General features: G+C 40.1%; 1 protein-coding gene across 1 annotated transcript in view; it reads left to right on the top strand.

Annotated features, from left to right (window-relative positions):
• DIAPH2 (diaphanous related formin 2) overlaps positions 1 to 22,884 on the top strand; it is a 444,699-nt gene that overhangs the window by 38,229 nt on the left and 383,586 nt on the right. Inside the window, exon 5 of the mRNA XM_054995941.1 lies at positions 5,147 to 5,167. Within this exon, the coding sequence (XP_054851916.1) occupies positions 5,147 to 5,167 (21 nt within the window). The remainder of the gene's footprint in view (positions 1 to 5,146; positions 5,168 to 22,884) is intronic.

Below are 22,884 nucleotides of genomic sequence, written 5' to 3'. Positions count from 1 at the left end.
GCGTCATCTGCAGTTTTCAACTCAAATCTCAGATTTCTGCTTCAATTTACCCTTTCCTAGAGTGCTTGCAAAGCTTCCTTCATGAAATCCTTTAAAACTGCCTTCAAAGATGGTTGCAAACCTTAATTAGAATGTATTACATATCTCGCAACTGCTTGGTAATCTGAAACATGATGCTGTCTTTTCTGTAAACCAATAAGTATTTTAAATCCGCTCCTCCAGAATAATCATCAGAGCTTTTCAGTGTCTTTTGCACGGTTAATAGCACAAACTTGGAGAGGCTGATAGCACTCTTAAGTAAGGTGTAAAAGAATCCTAATTCTGTGTATTATTAGCTATTCTGATATCCTAGGCTCAGTAACATTGAAAATAAAGGCTAGGACCATCGAACAACCTTGGCTCTAAAAGCCATGTTGTGGCTTCACAGATAATTTCATCCCCTTTCTGGCTAACAAGGTGTTCCTAAAATTTAGGATTACTTCACAAAATCCTTTGTTGCAGAAAGCAGTTGCTGTTTAGTGAGAAGCTATTTTGCCCTTGCAGGAGCCCTCTGACATGTTGAAAAGGCCCTTTGAATCCTGGCCAATGAGCCTGAGCTGCAGAAGTAATAACAGATGATAAATACTTGAAGATCGATACTTCTGCAGTTTAAGCAAGTGGTGTGACTGTACCTCTGGATTGCCAGCTTGGAACTTTGCAGACTTACTGACAGCTTCTCAGAAGCTTGGGCTGTACCCTTAGTGTAAAATCAGGGTACCTAAATTCTAGGCTTTAGAATTAGGCAGAATAAATCAGGAATCCTCGAAAGTTATTTAAACATCCGTTGCACACATATGTGTGCTGATACTTTGTCCTTTAAATACATTTACTTAGAAGTTAGTGAAAGGGCTACTAATATTTCAAAGTTTAAAAAAAAGATTTCAGCTTTAACCCTGTATTAGCTCTTTGGTGTGGATTTCCTTTTTTACTGAAAAAGGTAAACTCTGTGACCTTTATTACCTTTGCAGTTTTGGCGGTAACAGCTCTTCTGTACAAGCTACCGTTGAATGTCAACATAAGCCACATGTTGTCTTACTCTAAAAAAAAAAAAGTAGCTGTATGTTTTCTAACTTGTCTTGGCATCCGAGGGCAGAAATATGTTTCAAGTGATAAGTGAAATTTGCCACTAACCCGATTTTAGTAGAATTACATGTTTAACTTTGAAATTCCAATGATTCTTTCCCTAATTTTTGTACCCAAGTTATTGTTTATAGGAAAACACAAGCTTGCATATTCAGAACTATTTTTCAAAATACCTAAAGGCAAAAACATAATGATTTTACATAATGAAATCTGAGTGTAAAAGGCAGATAACAGTACATGAATAGTCATGTGTTATATTAAGACCAAGTTGTAAATGAGATTATGTTAGCAGATGCCCAGTTTGTTTATAAATGTGGAGCAGAAGAGAGATAATGTGGAATAAATTATAAATGCATGCAGTAGTGTAGAACATGCAGAAAGTGAATATTATCAGGCATAATATGCATTACTACTTTTATGCACAATAACATGTTTTACTTGTTGATCATTTAATTGTCACATGAGCAAATAGAGCACTGTGTGTGCTTTGTTAAATAGACACACAAGTTTCATGTTTCATGCACATTTTTTTTTAAAAAAGTGTTGAAGCATTGGCTGAATCCACATGTCCCAACATAGTGCTAAACTGTCGGAACAATAGCGTCTTCCTGGCACGATTTCTGATGCCATCGCACCATGTGAGCGAAATCGTGGTGCGATGACATCAGAAATCGCGCCAGGAAGACGTTATCATTCCGACAGTTTAGTGCTATGCCGGGACATGTGGATTCAGCCAGTATATCCTATTCAGTGTAATGTAGTACAGATCTTCATACAAACAAAGTCTAGGGTTACAGACTGCTTTAATATTTTGCTTAGAATTGATCTGGGTTTAGAAGTATTATTGATTAGAGTAAGGTAAAGCTTTCTTCTTTAATTGCTTTTAGAAAGCAATTGTGTTGGGGAAAGGAAAACTTAAACAACTTCTTTAGAAAGTTGAGGTATGCTTTGCAGTTCGTATGACAGTTGTGTACGAAAGCAAGTTCACAGTTTTAAATTGTAACTTTCAAGTATGCATATAGCTGTATTAATAACTGTCACTAATATACTGCCTTGTTTTCTTCAACTCCTTATGGTAGATCTTTGCCATTCATGATGCATCTATCTGTTCCTGGGATCACCATAAATGGCAAAATCTGTGAATGGAGGGAGGCAGGGGTCTGTTGCCTCCCAGTAACAAGACAACCAAATTTCCTGCAAGCTTAATAATGTGGTGATGGTGATGCAGATGCAAAGGAAGTGAAAACAGGTTGGAGACCACATCATGTGATCACACTATGAATCACAAGTCGTGACTCCTTGAATGCTGAGGTTGTACTGTAGTCATGTATGTTTTTTATATAATAGTAAATGGTACACAGTTTGGCGCAGTGATTAAGAGGGACTCTAATTTGGAGAACCGGGTTTGATTCCCCACTCCTCCACCTGAAGCTAGTTGGGTGACCTTAGGTCAGTCACAGCTCCTCAGAGCTCTTTCAGCCCCACCCACCTCAGGGTGATTGTCGTGAGGATAATAACATACGTAGTAAACCGCTCTTAGTTGGTGTTAAGTTGTTCTGAAAGGTGATATATAAATTGGTGGTGGTTGTTGTTGTTGTTGTTGTTGTTGTTGTTGTTGTTACACAAGCAGGTATGATACAATTAATCTATTTAGTCTGAAGTCACATTCTGCTAGCCTAGTTTATCATAGTATAAACTGTATACCTTGGCGGACTGCTAGGATATAGCTGTGATAAATACATTTGGGTAAGTTAATTGAAGATAATGTTCACATGGCAGAATGTTGAGCGCTCAAACCAGATGGCAACAGTATGCCTTTCCCAAAAGCCTCTTGAGTAGTATTCTGTTTTGTACTGTTAGATTTGACCTGACGTAACTATTAAATGCACTGATTTTAACCAAAGAATAACACTTTAGACCTCAATATTTTCTCTTTCTTTGGCTATGAAAACCTGAGATGCTGCATGGGAATAAAATGCTAACCCGCTGAACTAACTGTTTAACACTCCTTGGGCTGCAGTAACTTTTAGATAAGGAAAAAGAAAGCTGGAAGGAATCTGCTCCAACAACAGAAACGTCAGATGACAGGCAGAGCGTAATCACAGCTGTTTCTTGAAGCAGACTCTACTTAGACAACAGTTTCAGTGGCAGCAGAGCCGCAGAAAAAAATTGTTAGTTTTATTAGTACATGGTAAAAGTGTTAGTGTACAAGACGTGTTAATAAGAATGAGTTGTGGCCTATATATTTGTATGTTTTCTGTGTCTTCCAGCTAACAAAACTAACACTAGAGTGTAAGTAGATATGCATGCAGTTGGTTGAGATGGGGATAAGGCATTAATGTTCCCAAAATGAAAAGTAGGATTTCCCAAGACAAAGCATGCTGCAGGATGCTGTTACAAACACAAAGAAACATCAGATACTGAAGAGATAAAAGTTTGCCAATACCATTAAAACCTGAGAAGAACAAGTTCTCCATGGTCTAAGGGACAAATAAGCAAGATTTAGCTCTGTTGCCATAGCTTTGTGCGGAAATTATTGTACTAACTGGGGTACTCATTTCAATGCCTAGTTCCAAAGATTCAGTGCTGCTTTATATACTTGATAGTAGCAGGAAAACCCTGTGGAAGCCACAGAAGTTCAAAAAGAATATGGAGTGATCCCTCCACCCCTTTATTAAGACACTATTTTAATAGTATTCACTTACATGCAACATGCTACCTTCCTTTTCCTCTTGTTCTTACTTTGAAAGTCTGCATTGTACGTAGATACGTGGAAAATTCACTGTCACCTTTACCTGTTCTTGTTATACAGCGTAATGGCTCGAGTTCATGCATTTCAGAATCCCCTGCATTTATTCATTGCCACAGCTGTGTGGGGAAATTGTGTACTAATAACTGGGATGCTCTTCTAGATACTGAATTGCAAGTTGTCCTGCTTACGTGACTTCTCTTCCTTAAAAAGACAGGGGTAGAGAAATTGCATTAGCAGGGCTTCGTAGGGATTAGGCAAAGACATTGGCCTGTATATTAATTCCCGACGTGGTTTTGGTGACTTTAAATCCTGAGGCTAGAAATCTAAGCCCTAGTCCTTATCTTAAAGCTTCAAGACTGGAACATCTATCTTCTATACAGTACAACTGTCTTCCTATGCAGGAGTTCAGTCTAATTAGTAACTTGATTCTGTGTTCTGTTGTTCAGAGGCAGTAGACAGAAGATCTGGCATTAAGCTCCTGGTTCTGGTGTAGCATTACATTTCTATGCTGGAATACCAGAACCCTTAAATGCTGTTGCACTATGCAAAGCAGTGTTGGGGGATGAGGAAGGAATGAAGATATGGGCTGTACCACTGAATTTTGTTTGTGCATGCTTTTACCTGCTGCACATCACGTAACTGCACATCATTTGCAAGCTAAATGCAAGCTAGACTCTTGCACCCAATGTGCTGTTACAGCTGTCTTGGCACCATAACAGCCAGGTCCAGAATAGGTTTGAGCTGCCCAACAGACCAAAAAGCACCCTGATTCCCTATCCGTTTTCCTACTTGGCATGTATTTTTCTCTTATAACTGGAACATGTTACCGTTATAGGCACATTTAAATAATCAGGCAATTGAATTTATCTCATTTCCTTTAAATTTTAAGGCAGAAATTTGGAGCTGCTGTTTAATACGACATTTTTTTTAATTTAATGAAAGTATTTCTATAATCAAGCTTTTGCTGCAGTAGGGAATCGCTAACAAATTCTCAAAATTGAGAGTACTGTAGCACCACCCAGTAAGTCTTCATCTTTTCATATTAAAATATTATGGTTGTAGACCATTAAAATGTTGTTTCAGTTCTCTGCTTTTACAGCTTACTGAGATTATTGCATTTATGAATGTTTTATATATCTTGTATTAAAGATCTTTAATAGTTACTAACTACTAAACACTTTGCTCGTTGCGTGAAATGCTTCAGCTTACTAATTCTTGCATCTTCTTTTTTTTTTTTAACTATCACTACTCTCCGTTGATCACTGCATGCAGATTATTGGAAGTAAAGTTCAGGTGAGTATAAATGTAGCCTGTCATAACTTGTAGATGCATGTGATAACAGTAGGGGATAAATCTATAGGTTTTCTGTGATTATGGTGCCTCTTGCATCTCTCTCTTTAATCTAATAGAATTAGTTATTTTACTATAATTCTGATATGGGGATTTAGGGCAATGGGGTTGCTCTAAGGAACCGTGAGTAGAAGCAAAATGGCTACTAGTGCTGTTCTGTAGAAACTCAGCAGTTCATGCAAAAATTCATGCCGTGCTGTAAACAGCAGGCTCTACAGTAATTCTCATGTTGCTGCTCGTGCAAGTGGAACAATATATTTGGTTTTGTTCATTTTTCACATGCCACAGTGATGTAGCCTTTTTACGAACAGAAGTTATTTTCTACATGCAGGAGGGTACTGCTAGATCAAACCAAATTCAATGAAGGAAAAAAAATCAAGTTTTTATTCCAAACTTCTGTAAAGAAAACCAGTCTACTGAATTCTAATAAAGCCTTTAATGGCAAAATTGTAGGTTCAGTTGGTGACTTATGGGGCAAACAATAGTTTGAAGATAATGTACCTGTTATTAAACACTAGTGGATTGTTTGTCATTGTTAAAGGTGTGTTGTGGTGGTGGAGTATGTGTTGCATATTGCAGTGATCCAAAGTTTACTGATTTTTTTAGGCTGAACTTGGTAGCCATCTTTTTTTCCCCTTTAAAGCCAGTGAGGGTCGTCTTTTATTTATTTATTTATTTATATCATATTTGTATTCCGCCCTCCCCACAAGCAGGCTCAGGGCGGATAACAACACTACAAACATTTAAAACATCATACAAAAATATCATACAAAAATAGCAGCACTCTTTTTCCTGATGGCAGCAATACGATTTCTTGCTTCTTGATCCACAGACTAAAAATAAGTGAGACTATGTTTAGTTGAGTGTGTGGATAAAACACCTTTAACAAGTAACTAAAAGTTATTTATAACATCTTTCCTCCAATCCAGTGCCTCTCTTCCAACCCATGACAGTGAAGTTTTATCTCAGCACAGGAATCCTGGCACTGTTCTGATTAAGGCAATCTGCCTTCCTTTGTTGACCCTAGCTCTAAAAAGAAGTTTGTTCTGTGACAGAGATACTAAAAGCTTTCTCTTCTGGTTGCCAGAAATAAACGTGATTGCTGGTGACTCTGTTGTGACCAGATTGGTTGACCTCTAAGAGATCGCAAAGAATATAATGGGTTCAGATAATTAGTATAATTGGACTTTTGGGGGGGGGGTAATGTGAATTGGATGCCCTGGGTTGTTTCACATGCTGAACTTGGCATTGCAGGCTCACTACAAGATTCACAGTGTTAAGACCTTAAAAAGGAAAGTGAGCAGTCTTGCAATTCCAAGGAGAAATATGCAGTTTCAGATCTCAATATTTGGTTATTAAAAGTAGGAATTTCCCCCACAATCTTACTGGGAATGTCAAGAGTTTTTCAAATGTCTGTATTTTTGACCCAGATTTTAATCCTCTTTATTTTGATACTGCTCTTACTGGATATGAATTAAATCTTTACTGGCATTGAAGTAGTAATATGTATTCAGAACTGGTTGGCTAAATTGCTTGTTCAAGGGGGGAAATGAGAATTAATTGTGGAACTTAGGGGGATTTCAGAGAAAAGTGAACATACACAAATTCTCAGCTCACAAAAATTAAGCCTCGGTGTAGCAGGCTGGACATCATGTAACTTCGTTTTGAAACAAAGCCTCCTCCCCCGCAGCAGATCTGTGTTATCTCTTAATTGGTGGCAGATTGTTTCTTGTATGCATGTTTCTCATATTTTTTCTTTGAACTTCAAGATGCCTACTCAAACATAGTCAGAAATTAAATACTTTAGCAATGGAATATACCACACCATGGAACTCCAGTGACGGTGCTCCTAGAATATAGCTTGGGAGAATCTTTTAAAAAATTCCAGCGGCTTATTCAGGAAATCCATTATCTTCCCTGATTGAGATGAAAAGTGGTGTCATCTATCTGTTCTACCATTGACATGGCATATTCACTGTCCAGATATAGCCTCTGAGCAACTTAGTCTGTTAAAAAGCAAGGGGGACAGAATAGAGCCTTGTGAAACCCACTACCACAAATACCACAGGCTCAAACAGCTGTTCCCCAGCAATGAAAGGTGAGACTGATAAGAGTGGGATGTGGCACCCCCAGTTTCTGTTTCAGCGGGATGAACAAGAAGGATCCCATTGTTGATGATATCAAAGGTCATTGTGAAATGTGGGAGAATCAGCACTGCATCTTTCTGACCAGTTCAGCAAGAATAATTGGCCCGAGATCACTGAGTAAGCTTCATGGGTGAGTGTGGATTTGAACCTGGGTCTCCCAAGTCCTAGTCCAGCATTCTAACCAACAAACCACACTGGCTCTATTGTACAATGAAATTAGTGCTTCCTGACACAAGAGGTGTGCACCCGAAAGATATTTGGGTTTCCCGCTTTGGGTTTACCCAAAGCGGAAAAACGCTTCGGAAAAAGCCCTGAAATCCAAAGCGGCATGCTGATTCAGATTCAGGTTTCTAAGTTGCTTTGGTATGCTCTGGAAAGATTCGGAGCATACTAAAGTGACGGGGGAGGGGTAAGAGGGAGGCCCACAACAACCCTTAAACTCCCTCCCCAACTTTTAAAGCCCATCCCCCACCCCACTACACTTACCTAGTCAGGCAGAAGGCTGGGGAAGGCCTTCCCTGCCGCCATTGCCACGCAGCCGTGGCCGGCATGGCTGGCCGGCAGAGAGGGCCTTCCTTGTCATCGATGCTGCGCAGCTGCGACCAGCACGACTGGCTGGCAGAGAGGGCCTTCCCTGCCGCCGTGTAGCCGTGGCCACTGCGGCTTGCTGGCAGAGAGAACTGCTGCTGCTGCCACCACCGCTGGACGCCAGCGGGCAGGAGGGAGGCTGTCTCCTCCAGCAAGGTACCAGCGATAAGTGGGGGTGGGGAGAAGTGGGGATGGGAATGGTGGGGTAAGGGCGAGAAATGGGTAAGTTTGAAGGGCCCTGCCACTTGCAAAAGGGCCCTTTAAACTTAACCCCCGGAGGCCCCGAATCTTCCCCAAGCATTACTAAAGCTTCGGAAAGCTTTGCTAAATCCTGAAGCTTTCCAAATTGGGCCTGATTCGGGTATTTTACCCGAATCGGATACCCGAAGTGCACACCCCTACCTGACACAATCATATAATAAGTGCAATGGTGAATAAAGACAGCGAGCAGCTCTAAATTAACTTGAGTGCTGAAAAACCTTTCATTATACAATAGATTATTAGTGTTGAAGGCGTTTATTTCTTTTATCTTTCATGAGTGCTGTTGCATTTCTGAGAAAAAGTAATAAAAACATGCCTTTTCTTAATATGAGGAAACATTTTAAAATTTAAAGAAATACTTGCATTTAATAGAAAAGTGGAGGCACTTAATTGCATGTTCACTTGTGCTCCCAAAACCCATGTGAATTAGAAATTAAAGCTGACACAAACTTGTGCTGTTCAGAGTTTAATTGATACATTGGTTGTATTTGTCGTGCATGCTTACAGCTTAGGCTCTGTGCAGCTATACTTTTTTAAATTCTATTTTCCTCCCAGTTCTTTTCCTATTCATTTGTGTGGGGTGCAACACTGAACATAGGTAAATGGTAAAATAAATGTGTTAAAATGGGTTACATGCTGAAATTATTGATATAGAATATCTGTTCAAAGGAACTGAAGTAATAGCAATGCCAGTTTGTGGAGAAATTCCCATAAAAGCAAGGACAAAGATACAAACAAAGTAGTATATTTAAGATGATTAAATATCAGAATGTACAATATCTGTACTGCAAAGAGGTGCAACTCAAGGAATTAGAATTAAATACTTTATATGGCTTATTCATGTTGTCACCTTAATTTAGTTCCTGTGTTTTTGTGAAACATGAATAGATTTGTAAGTGCCTTAATTCTTCTCTTTAAAGTGAACTTTTTATTGTATAATTTCTATTTGACTTTGCATAGACTTGGATTTGTTTTATAGTAACACTTTTTTAAAACTTGCAGTGTTTAACTATAGGAATTTTAAAACACAGGAGCACTTGCAGTTGGCTTCTTGTGCTCCTGTGGTTTCTGTAACACTCATTTTCTTTTATGCTGTCTGTTGCCAATGTGGAGAGAAACTGTAGAATTTGCATATACAAAACGTGATTGACCTAGTGAATCCCACTCATAAGCCAAGTGATAGAACTCTTGCAGAGAAGCTATTAATTCTACGTAATTTCATCTTGGTTGAAACTCTGTAAAAAATTTTGGATTAATATGTTCTTTGAAACATCGGAGTTAACACTGGATTTTTTTAATGCGAACAAACTTAACAGTTGAGAACTATTCAGTGACTATATACGTAGTTCATACTAATGAATGACTTATGCCGTTTCCTGCTTGTTCAAGAATTATGGTAAGAATGAGGCGGGTGGATGGGTGGGAACCTGTGAGACTGATGGGACGATGTTAAATCCCCCGCTCCGTTTGCTCACTCAGCCAGCCACCTGCTGACCAGCCCACCTGCTTGCAGTGCCTCCATTTGCATGGGGGAAGAATGAAAAGGCAGTTGCTCTGGACACTAGCGCCCACTCCCTTTTACCCCTTCTTCAGTGCCCCTGCCTCTTCCTGCCTGGCACATACAGATGCAGGCATGTGTGACAGCACCCATTCCTTGCCTGCACCAGCCTATTGTATTCTGAAGATACCAGGCACAATCCAACCAAATTTAACTTCTTTCATTTAGCAAGATCTAGCAATTAATTGTAATCAATGCACTTCGTATTTTTAACACTGCCTGGATTGGCTCCAACTCTTTTCAAGCTACATGGACCTAAACATTGATATATGCTACTGTGCCTTATAACCTCTTTTGTTGGAACTCTAAACAAATGGTAGTTCAAAATAAAATAGTAAAACATGTTGACAAATTTTTCTGCATATAAATAATCTCTGGTAGAGGGATCAAGACTTTCTGGGGCAATGGAAGTTGTGAAACATGTGGTGACATTTAGGAAAAACTGCTGGTAGAAGGCCAACATCTCTTGTAGGATAAAAAAGTAATCAGTTTCTTATTGCTATACTATAGCAGTGAAGACTTATTTTGAAAAAAAGTGCTGTATGTTGCTGTAAACTCTAGACAAAATCCAATGATATGGTATATTTGCACCAAGAATAGTTGTATGTCCCCCAACCCCAAGCAGTTGAATATGCTGTAGTGAAGGATGTTTCTGAAACTGTATTAGACTTTGCTGTCAGTGTGACTTGGGGACTGTAATATGGAATTGTGTGTAGGTACAGAGCTAGGCATGTCATTATTTGAACCCTGTTCTTCATACTGCTAGAAAAAATGTGTTTGGTCTTGCATCCACAGAATTGTTATGCAGCATAATGGTTAAGTAGTTGGATTGCAAGTCAGCACCTTGCTGGTTTGAATCCCACTACTGCCATGAGCTAGGGTAGCCAGCCTCCAGGTGGTAGCAGGAGATCTCCTAGAATTACAACTAATCTCCAGGCAACAGAGACCAGTTCCCCTGGAGAAAATGGCTGCTCTGAAGGGTGAACTCTATGGCCACTGAGGCCCCTCCCACCCCAAACCCCACCCTCTACAGGCTCCACCCCCAAAATCTTCAGGAATTTCCCAACTTGGACCTGGCAAGCTTACCATGAGCTCAGTAGGTAGCCTTGGGTAAGCCAATTCTCTCAGCCTCAGCTCCTTAGCTGTATTTTGGAATTAGTAATAACACTAACTTTGTTCACTACTCTGAGTGTCCCGGACTCTGTGTCCTCTCTGACTGCATTTTTTAAAAAGTATATCTTACACAAACTAGTCTGCTTGCAAGCAGGTAGTTTGTTACTAATGACCTGAAGGAAGGGCTAGCAAAAGATTCTTTACTTGAGTGCAAGAGTAGAGGAGGGTTTGGTCTTCACTCACATCCTCTCCACCAGAGAGATAACTATCCCTTCCTCCACTCTGCAGAGGCTTGGGGAGGGTAGGGGATTGAAACTCACCCTGTTCCTCTTCATTCCTGCTTCCTTCACTTTCTCTGGAGATAGGAACTATCCCAACATTGTTCTCCTTGAACCGGGGCTGCTGGAGCTTAAATAGCTTCTTACAGCCCATGCAAGCTCCGCCCTTTAAATCCTGCTTCCATGGGACTGGCCAGTCTTGGGCTTTCTGTCTCCCTTTTCTTTGCCTGGCACCCTCTTGTGTCTATAGCCTTCACTGGCAGCCAGACCACTGTGGATATCATTTTAGTATTTAAAAATGAACCACTTAGAACAATGTTAAAATGCCCTCTCCCCCCGAATTCCCATCCCCCCCCCAACTTACATGAGTCCCTTTTGGGGAAGGTTGCTGGACACAAAATTATAAATATATTTTATGGATACCTGTAAGTTCAGCATGGTGTAGATTATCTCTATTTAATCTTGTGCAGCAGCCATTTGGAACCAAGTGCCTAAGAGCAGGAGAGAGAGAGAACAGTGATCACCAACATGGGCTGCTGTGGTAGCTGGGACTATGTTTGCTTTGAAGCTGGCTGCTGGAGATCAGATGTACTGTTTGTTTACCAAAGGGTTAAACATTTTCAATTCTTAGCTGTGAATAAAATATTTTTCCTATTTTAGCTTTTATTATGTGGAAACAATTAGTGTGTAAAATTTCAGAACAAGATACGTTACTGCACAACTTTTATATCTAATTATATAATCTGTTTTAAATAGCAAAATGATTCATTTTGTTTCATTCCAATTCATACCTATTAAATCTTTTGTTAAGAAAGACTTGTCAGCATTTTTCCATAACACTTCTTGCATTCATAACATCATACATCTAGCAAAATGTTCTGATTTGCTAGAAATCTCCATGTAATAATATCAATAGTATTTACGTAAAGAGGAGTGGGAGGACTGGTTGTTTCCAGTTTTATATTTTATATCAACTTCTAGTTTCCCTTTTATATAAATGTTTCATAGTTACACCAATGAAAAGATTACTTTGGGTTCTTGATCCCAAAAATCAAAGAAGGGTTTCCATGACTGAAAAGAACTGACTGCTTTCATCTACCACCTTACAATCTGAGTTTCCACTAATTTAGATAATATCACCATTTGCCAGACATTAAGTAGCCAAAATTTGATATTCAAATCCTTTTTTATTTTTCCAGCTTCTGGAAATCAACATCTCGTCAGCTATGAATAAGGCTATTATCATATATATCATCTGCTATTAGCCCAAGTAGTATTTCTCTAATGGAAGTCAAATATCAAAGAACGGTATTAAATGCTTAAAATGTTCTAGCACATTAAATATCATACAGATTTACAAAGCTATTATTATACAAACAGTAAGCAGTAAACAACCAAAAGTCAACAAAGGGGATCTCCGTCCTATCAAACTCCACTTGAAATAGATTGTCATTCAGTCTGTGAAACATCAGCAAGGACAGTAACCATGTTCTAATGAGAGAATTCTAGAGTAGGGGTATGCCCCACCCCCAATCAGTAAATCCATTTTTTTTAACCGAGTTTGAGAAAAAATTCAGAATTCCCCAGATTCTGAATTGATTCTCTAAAATTGGGTTTGGATATTTCTGAAAATTTCAACCATTATTTTCTATGGGCAAATCACTCTGGAAGATATCCGGTAGGCTGGAGAGGTCATTTTCAACCCAACTTGACTAAATTTAGAGGGAACCTACTCCTGACTGTCCTCTAAAGACCCCCCTCCAGTTTTCATAAAGATTGGACTTTAGAGGCAACTTAGCTCAACAGAAGCTGACTGAAGCAAGGGAATGATAATAACTGCACTTATATATCACTCTTCTAGACAGATTAGTGCCCCATCCAGAGCGGTGAACAAGTTAGTGTCATTATTATCCCCACAATACAGCTGGGGAGCTGGGGCTTAGAGGAATGGCTTACCCAAGGCCACCTACTGAGCTCATGACAGTAGTGAGACTTGAACCAGTAGAGTGCTGATTCACAGCCAACCACTTACCCATGGTGCTACAGCAGCTGCTTGTGGTTGAGTATTGCTTGGTTCTGTTCTTTGGTGTTTCCCTACTGGCTGAACCCAGCATCTGGCTGCTGTGAATGACACTGGTTCTGTTGGGCTATGTTGCAGTAGTGTTGCTTGCTTTGGTTTGGGTGGAATAGATGTGATTCTCTGATGTAGTGCTGGTCCCCTTCCTTCACTTTGGTTCTGGGGGGCATTCCATTGCTCAGTGTGTTCAAATACTCAGAAATGTACAAAACTTAGCAATGTCAGTGAAGGAGGTATTTCTTGGTGGTGAGGTTCCCATATATGCCTTTAGGGAGGTCAGAGAAACAAAAGCATATGTTGACAAGAAGGAGATGTGTTTGAGTAAAGCCTTGCCCCCATGTTTCCTAAAGCTCTTTTTTGTCAGCCTCTTATAAGATAAAGCATATTTTTGAAATTGTAACCTTTGTGGCAAGGTATTTCAGAAGCACAGTAATTATCTCCTCCCTGTAAAATGTGAGGTGATTAAATTTGTGTTTGCATTATGTGCCATCAAGCCGCTTCCAACTTATGGTTAATGACTTCAAAAACGTCCCATCATTAACAGCCATGCTCAGATCTTGCCAGCTGGAGGCAGTGGCTTCCTTTATTGAGTTCAGCCATCTCATTTTGGGTCTTCCTCTTTTCCTGCTGCCTTCCATCTTTCCTAGCATTATTGGCTTTTCCAGCAAAGCTTGTGTTTTCATGATGTGACCAAAGTATGCTATGACCTCAGTTTCATAATATTTCGCTTTACATAATACATATTTATTCACTTTAAAAAACACAGCCAAGTGTCTAATAGTTCTGGAAATATTATAAATAGATACTGCAGGCACTAACCGCAAGACAAACTAAAGTTTGTCATAAACCCGGCCGATTCATGCTTCACGAACCAGTGGCTTGTGAAAGCCCGTTTTCCACGAACTTCCATGAACTGGTCTGCCCGTTCGCTTGGTTCATGTTAAACCCCAATGCCTCTTTCCATGCCTCTTCTCAGCGGCAGGGAAAGGGACATTTCAACCCCTGGATCAGCTGCTTGTTGGCGATCTCCCCGACAAGCAGCTGATCCAAGCCGGCGGGGGTGAAATGCCCCTTTCCGTGCCACTTCAGAGCAGCAGAGAAAGGAGCGTTTAAACCCCACGAACCGGTTCGTGAACTGAGGCAAGTTCGTGAAAGTTCATGGTTCATGAAACAGGACGAACCACGAACTGTATGGTTTGTTTTTCCCCTGGTTCTTGCCCACCTCTGGTGAAGACTGAAGCTTGTTTGAATAACTTTTATTACAGGCTTTACATTTTAATAACATGTATTCTTTAGCATGTGTGGTTCAAATGCAATCTTTTAATTGCTACTTATTTTAAATAGACTTCTAAAGCTAAGAACATAAATATTGGTATGTAACATATCCAAAAATAAGATAATTTCACTATTATCCTTATTATATAAAATGCGTATCAGTGTATACATTTCTGTACAGTTCATTACAGATACGCAACTAAATAATAAAACTGGGAAAATGAAAGGTGATTCAACTCTCGTCTCTGAATATTGTGTTAAAAGAAACAGGACCAAGTTTTAGCACTTCGAATTAGCATGTCTGCAGTAAAGGGAGATGAACAGAGTAATGCTGATAGGTTGCTGCAAGCAGAAAGAAAATTGAGAGACAGTAATCCTGTTAAGAATTATCCACTATGAGCCAGGGCTAGGAATTGGAATATGCAGGTGAAAGCTTTGAAAATGGATTTTGAAAGCCATCTTTCAAGAATCAGTTTAAAAAGAATTGAAATTGAAGATATGCTTGAATTGCCACTGCACATTTACAAGGAGAGAATATGCAGGTATAACAGTCTTTGGAAAAAAATGGCAGAGATTTTCATGCAGGGTGTTTGTTTTTTGAATATACCTTCTCAGTACTACTTCACGCAGTTGAACACTGTATGTGTGACTTGTGAAAATGTTTTTCAGACACTGCTTATGCCGCCATCTCAATTAATTTACATATTTCACAAGGCTGCATTAAATACCTTGTGGGAGAAAAAACTCTCGCTCCGAAATGAAATCCTCGCTTAGCTTTTAGCAGTTCTTGATACTGTTGCCTGCAAGAAGGATTTAGATTTTGAATACTTACAGTGATAAGTACCAAACAAACTTAAGAAATCACTGGGTATAGAGAACCCAAATATATGCCACATATTTAGATCAGTTTCCAGGGAAACAAGCTATAAAGCAGAGTAAAGTGGTGATACCTTAAAAACTTTCTCTGTACTTGACTGCCTTCTGGTTTAACAGTTTTAGTTCATTAAGTTATAGTATTATTTTTTTGTTTTAGTACTTGGAGGCTTATGTTAATTGTGTGGCACAGTGGCTGCATTTGATTGGAGCAGGGCATCACAAGTTACATGTTTGAACATGGGATGTGCAGTGGAAGGGCTGATGGTGGGGCTGTTCCTCACAGCACCTATTTCTGGGTCTGCTGTTAGGAATTGGTAGATTGGGCATCAGCTGAGGCCTACAGTCTGGCAGAGGGCCTATCCTTGAATGGATATAGTGGCTTGATCTCCCATGTCCCAAACACCTGAAGAAGCAGAGGAAGCAGAGTGCAAGAGCATCTTCTTCTGCTGCCTAACACCAATACTTCTCGCAGTTAGTCTGAAATCACCTGCAACCTTGCAACGATTCCTTTTTAAACCAGACAGCACTAATGGCACTGAACGAAGGGGAAGAAAATCACCCATGGCTCAGAATAATTACAAGGATAGCGAAAAGGCATTTGTGCTGGGCACTTGCCCCCCTCCCATTTGTTTTAAAGTACTAAGAGAAACTTGGAAAGTGAACATACAGAAATAGCAGCTCTGTTGTTCACTTAATATATACTCTCTTGCCAGAGTAATATACATTTCAAGACTAATTAACCATTTGGTGTAGTGCATTTGGGATCAAAATCAATATATTGCAAATAATTCTTTAAATTTGACCTTAACAAGAAGTGTCTACCTTAATTTGACTGTCTTGTAAATTGTCACTGTCTTAGTGATGGCACTGGAGGCAGAATACCTTGATCAAACTGCTTAAAGATACACAAAAAGGATTAAAGAGCCTGGTGTGATCCCTGATATAATTAATTACCAAACACATACAAATCCTGTTAGAGATGCTATGGGTGAAAAGAAACATGAAAAATTCCTGACCTATCTTCATTAAATGCAGTCAGAGACCATACAAAGCTAAGGAGCTTTAGGAGCTGCCTATTAATAATAACCAGCCTTCTGAGATAAACCAACTTCCTGCCACTTACCAAACCACAGAGATAATTCATTCTCTTTGGTGAAGATGTTTTCTTATTCTTCAAGGCTTTGAGCCTTGAAGGCTGATTTGCCGATACTTCAACACCAGGATACCCCCTTGAATTATGTAGCTTAGCTGCTATTTTTCTGCAATGCCACTGTCTCAACAGGAAGATGAAATCATTGTCAAAACCTCTATCTCATGGCTTTGTTGCACTGCGAACAAGACATGCATTCATGCTGTATTAGAAACTAGAGAAAAGAACAATGAAGCAGCAGACAATCATTAAATCATATAGTAATATTCTTTACATCACTACTTTGACAACTGCAAATGCAACTTCAGTTGGTGTCCTTTGTTTTGGAGAGGAAAGAGAAATTAATTCAGGGCCAGTTGAGTTCATCATATTGATGCACTACAGTATTAAAATGAAGGTATACAGTTACAAATTGGTAAAGAAAGTTAATTGTTTACAACAATGATTCCTATTCTGTGCTAAGGCATGCTAGTATTACTCAAACAAGCTATCTCACGGTATACATCCATTTCTCTATGGCCCTCTGGGAGGAAAGGACATCCACTATTGATTCTCCCTCTGGCCCCGGTGGCTCATCAATAGCCACTACAGGGAGAGCATGAGAATTCACAGGAAACCTCTGCTGCAGCCCATGCTGCAGGTTACAGTCATGGGGGTATGACAATCCAGGAATTACTAGCTAGGAAACACAGTCCATCCCTGTAATATATCTTGTTTTTACTTCTTGGCAAAAGCAGTGCAAAAGAGACACTTTTTTAAAAATAGGCTGCTTATAACTAGAGATGGGCATGAACAGAAAAAAAATGAACATGATGTTTGTTGTTCGTTACCATTCACGAACAGGGACTCACAAACAACCACAAAAATGGCCCTGTTCACGAACATGTTAATGGTTGGCTGTTCATGGGGGCCAGCATGCTCTCCTCCAGCCATCATCCAAGTCAAGATCTCTGCTGCACCACTCTCAGAAACCTGACCTGAGCAGGCACCAGGAAAGGTACCAGTAATAAATAATAGCTTGGCCCCACAGCCTGGCAGCAGCCCTGAAACTTGAAGGGGTAGATCCCTACCGCACCACTCACAGAAACCTTACCTGAGCAGGCAGCAGTAGCTTGGCCCAGAGCCTTGCAGCAGCCCTGGAACTTTAAGGGTAGATCCCTATCCCACCACACACAAAGAAAATTCAAGCGCCAGTGCACTCTATCAAAATGCCAACAGCAACTGTCTCTCCACTGTCTGCAAAGTCAGAGCTGGGAGCCCCCCTTCCCCCTGGTCTTTGCTCCCTTGTTGTAACAAATTTGGAGCTCCACACTTGAAAGGAAGACCTGCATACCAAGCTAAATTGGGCTTAGATTGGGGTTTCCAGGGCAACAGCAGGAGTTCAGACAGAGTTCAGACAATCCCTGCCTAAGTTGCCAAGTTGCCAAGGAGTTCATACAGAGTTCAGACAATCCCTGCCTAAGGTGCCAAGGGAATTGATTGCAGGTGCCAGACTGTCTGGCTTGACGAACAGCACGTTGAACAGCAACAAATGAGGCTTGCAACAACCACCTGTTCATTTAGAATGGGGCCTCACGAACAGCTTGTTCGCGAACAGCAGATTGGGCTGTTTGTGGATTTTTTTGTTCATATTGCTGTTTGTGCCCATCTCTACTTATAACTCAGACACTCGAAATTTAATCTCTACCCCTTCTCCCTTTATATCAATTGCAAGTGCCTTGAGTTACTGAACCTAGGTGGTACTCATCGTGTTCCGGATTCTTTCTCAGAAAAACAAAAAGAAAGGATTTTATTTGAAAAGAAGCATCATTACTTGAGAGGAAAAGAGGTTTTTTTTGGGCGGGGGGGGGGGGGAAGAACCATGATGAGAAAGCAGAACAGTTCAATAAAATAAACAAAACCTGATGCAGTGCTAACTGTCCACAGCAAGTTGCACACATGTTCATAGATTCAAGAGCATACCTCCCTGGCCTTCACAAAACAATACTTTGTGATCTTTGGATTCTCTGGTGGAAAACGTGCATGGAAGTTTCTTTTGTCCTAGGAATTTAAAGACTCTGACAATGTTTACACCCCTCACCTTGTGATTAGGGTTCCCATTTTGATTGTTTCTTTGCTTGACAGAAATGCTACTATTCTGGTGTTTTTTTTATTGGATGATGTTAGTATCAGTTGTGGTCCATAAGTCGATGATGCCTCTCTTCTTTTATTGTCTGGTTCTGTGTTCCTTTTGCCTTATAACAACTGTTGTTGGGATGGCTGTAAAGGCAATAGTCCCCAGGTTTCTTATCTGACAGCTGTTGTGCTTAAAGTATTGTCAAGGTCTCTGGCAGCAGCAATGAGTAGATGGCACCTCCTCCTGTGCTGCCCTTGTAGGGTTCAAGATAGACTTCTGAGATTATAGCATCTTTGCAACCTGCCCTGGACTAGTGTAGCAGTGGCATGGGCTTGGTATAAGTCTATCTTGTTACCTCCTCTCACATTGTCTCTTTTTGCTGATTTGGTGACCCAAAGCTGATTATGTTGTTTGGACAGTGAACCAGACCTGCTCAGAAGTGTTTCCACAAAGATGTTACCTTCCCTTTCTTTTTCAGGATTGCCTGTATTAGAGATGAAAGGTACATATAGGGACTAAACCTAGCTGCTATCAGCTAAATTCTCTTGATTGTTGCCATTGTTGGGGCCACGATATGGCAATATGATTCTGCTGTCTGCAGCCTAGCGCAACTAGTCCTTCAAGGGTTCCGTGAACAGGATTGAATTTTAATGTATGTGAAGGCATTTGTTTCCCCTTTGTACAATAGGATAGAGACTAATGCCTTTATAACTCCCAATGATGATTGTAATAAGATCTACAGTACACAGAGAAGTGCCATTATTTTATCCATCTGCAAAGTGTCTCTGAGTTTTTGTTTACAACACTTATAAGCTGTCTTTCGAAGGAATACTGTCAAAGTTACTGTAAAAAATGTTTACAAAACATTGTGATCTGCACTTTAGCATTGAAGCTTGCTGGGTGACCTTGGGCCAGTCACACATTCTCAGCCTAACCTACCTCATAGGGTTGTTGTAAGGATAAAATGGAGGAGAGGAGAATGATGTAAGCCACTTTACGTCTCCATTGGGGAGAATGGCAGGATATAAATGAAGTAAATCAATAAAAATACCCTTCTAAGCCCACTGACATCAATGAAGTTAAAAATATTATTTTGCTTAGAACTTTACTGTTAGATCAGGGGTCCACAACCTTTTTGAGTCCACAGGTGCATTTGGAATTCTGACACAGTATGATGGGTGCAGCAACAAAATGGCTGCCACAAAATGGCTGCTGCAGGAGATGGAGCCAGCCACAAAATGGCTGCTGCAACTTACCTTCAGATACACGGTGAAGATCCTTGTGCTGTGGAAGCAGTTTCTGTTAAAGCAATGTTTTTAAAAATCTGTGCAGCCAAACAATGCTCCAGTGGCCAATCGGAAGCCATGCTTTGCAAAAGTTGCACCTGTCTCACCCACTTTCTAAAAACACTTTGTGGGCACCAGGAAAGGTAGTGTCAGGCGGACACCTGATTGGGGACGCCTGTGTTAGATAGTTAAATAATCATTTTTTTCTTTATAAGATAGCAAGATTTCCAAATCCTTGGTATTTTTTCAGTCTTGAAGTAAACTGTTTGAACTTGATATTCTTTTCAGTTTACTAATGTACCAGTGCATGTACAATATGTGACAAACATCAAGGCATTAAAAATCCATTACCGTAAATAGCTGCTGTATTGAAAACCACCATTTGGAGGAACTAAGTGATCCATAATGAACAAAAGTTAAAAGCCTTGAGTTTAAGTGACCAATGTAGAAGCAAAACAAAACAATTAAAATTAGAGCTGTGAGTTGTTTTGCTAGAGCATAAAGCAGTTAACAATAATCCAAAGAGAGTGGAGAAGCCAGTTTTTACTTGGCGGGGTAGGGGGTTACTAAGAGTTGTAATCAGGCTTTATTGACTACATAGCTGGCATATGTCATGATCATGAAGCTGAGATTTAGTGATATCTACCAGTTGACAAAATCAGATTCCAAGATATGTGAATAATTCAGAGTGTGTCTATAGTATAGATGTCAACCTATTTCAAAATCTGCTTACTGTTAAGGTTTGCAACGATGGAAACTTGGAAACTGTATATCTATGTAGAAGTGAGTCCTTTAATTTTAAGTGTAATACTCCAGGGTTTTTTGGGAGAGGCATGACACTTGATAATGGTTTTGTAAATGTTGAAAATCAGAAGAGAAGTTTTATTTGTGATGAATATTCAAGTTTAAAGAGCTGAAATACAGATTAAATATGGTGTTAAGAGTCAGGTAGGGAGTGTGGGCTTCCTAGCTTGTTAAATAGGGAGACAATTAAGAATTAGTTTACCACGCCTGCAGCATGGTCACATAATTGGCTTATTTTTTATGATTTTAGAGGGATTTTTAAAATTGGGGGGAGGTTAGATGTGATACATGAAACCTTCAACAATTTTGTTGAAGCATTTAGCCATGGTGTAATGGAGAACCCATATCTATCTGTACAACTTGAAACTCCTTTCAAAAACTGAACAGCCTTCTGAAAGTAGATTGTTTTTTCCAGTCTACAGGACTTTATTTGTGCTTCACGTTTGAATTTGACTTTTAGGACACACATGTTGCAAATGCATTTTAATGAGCAGTGGGATAAATTTTGGATGAAGGACAATTTAATATTCAGAAGTTGCAAATGTTAATATTAAAACTTCATTTTGAAATTGGGTTGCCAGGTCCCCTAAGCCCCCCGGTGGGAGACTGGGACACTGGCACTTCCCGTTGTGCCAGCGTCTGGGAAGTGATATTGTCACACGGGTCAAATGCTGGCCCGGGAGAGCATACACACTCATAAAAGGGCTGAATTCCCCCCCCCCCCCCGTGGGCCTGATTTCCAGTGTGGGGCACTGGAACACACCATGGAAGGGCGCAGGGGCACGCCGTGCTGCTAGGGGGTGCGCCTTTGCCACCAGGGGGGTGCCCTGGGGGGCATGTCCCCTACTGGCCAGGGAGGAGGTGGGAGCAGGGGAATCCCTGCTCCCAGTGGGGGAATGACAAGCCTATTTTGAAACTATGTAAGGTAAGATAAGTATTATAGACATCAAGGCTTGAAAAGGGCTAAAAACTTTTCAGATGAAAAAGAAAGTGGAGCCTGTTAAGATGTTTGTGAACACATTAGCAAGTTGCATGAAGAAGCAAATTGTATAAAGGGAAAAGCAGTATTTTTTTCATTATGAAATATATTTTCTGTTTCTTTAACTCTCCTTAGAGCTTAGGCCAAACATACTAGCTAGCTGGTAATGTGCATTTACACTTTTCAGATGGTTTTAGCAGACAGAGGATCTGTGACTTAAAAAAAAAAGAACTTATTCACAGCACTGTTTAATAGAAAACTTATGTACTACAGAAGGGTTTGTTCTGTCAGAGAAATAACAGAGGCTAACTGCCAGGAATTCTTGGGAGAGTGCCCCAAGGTTTTGTTTTTGTTTTACACAGGGAACATATACGAGTTTTCTGTCACATCTTGGATTTATGGTTATAATACAAATCGAGAAGTAGGCTCATGCCCAATGATTGCATAATAAGGATAACGTGGTAGTTAAATTAATTAAAACATAGTGGGTGGTTTGTGAATGCAGATTAGAAGAAACAGTTTTTAGAAGTGTTTGTAATGTTTATCTATTTTCACTGTGTATAAAGATTCTTTGGATATCTTACCTGTAAAATGTTTTGCCAAAATTTTATTACTGTCATTACTCAGTTTTATAGCACTTTACAGAGTACATTTTTGCAATACTTTACAAAGCTGTGCAGTTTTCATTTATCTTCCCAGTATCCTTGTGAAGCAGGTTTGATGAGAAGGAGGAGCAGACTGTTTAATTCTCCAGTAACATTTTTGTTGTGTTAACGTTTAAATTCAAAATTATTTCTAAAAGGGGACAATCTGAAATGGATATCAAATTGTACAGGAAGAATTGTATAGGAAGAAGACAGTAATCCACCCCCCCCCCCCCGTGAATAATATGGTGCAGTGCTAGAGATACCAGGTCCCCCAGTGGGGGTGGAGGATCTCTTGCTCCCACCCTCCGCCCTCCACCACCACTCATCTGGCCGGCAGAGGAAAGGTAGTGGAATAGGCCTGCTGGGCGCCTTCCTGGGTTGGTGCAACGACGTGACTCCTGGGAGTTATGTCATTGCACCACCCTGGAAGTGCATGCATATTTCACAGTGGGCCAATTTGGGCCCCAAATGAGCTGAATTGGGTCAGTTTGGGGCCAAAATCGGC

Source organism: Eublepharis macularius, chromosome 13, assembly GCF_028583425.1.
Source record: "Eublepharis macularius isolate TG4126 chromosome 13, MPM_Emac_v1.0, whole genome shotgun sequence".
NCBI lineage: Eukaryota > Metazoa > Chordata > Lepidosauria > Squamata > Eublepharidae > Eublepharis > Eublepharis macularius.
Note: the sequence above shows the minus strand (reverse complement) of the source record. Positions and strands in the feature narration are given on the sequence as shown.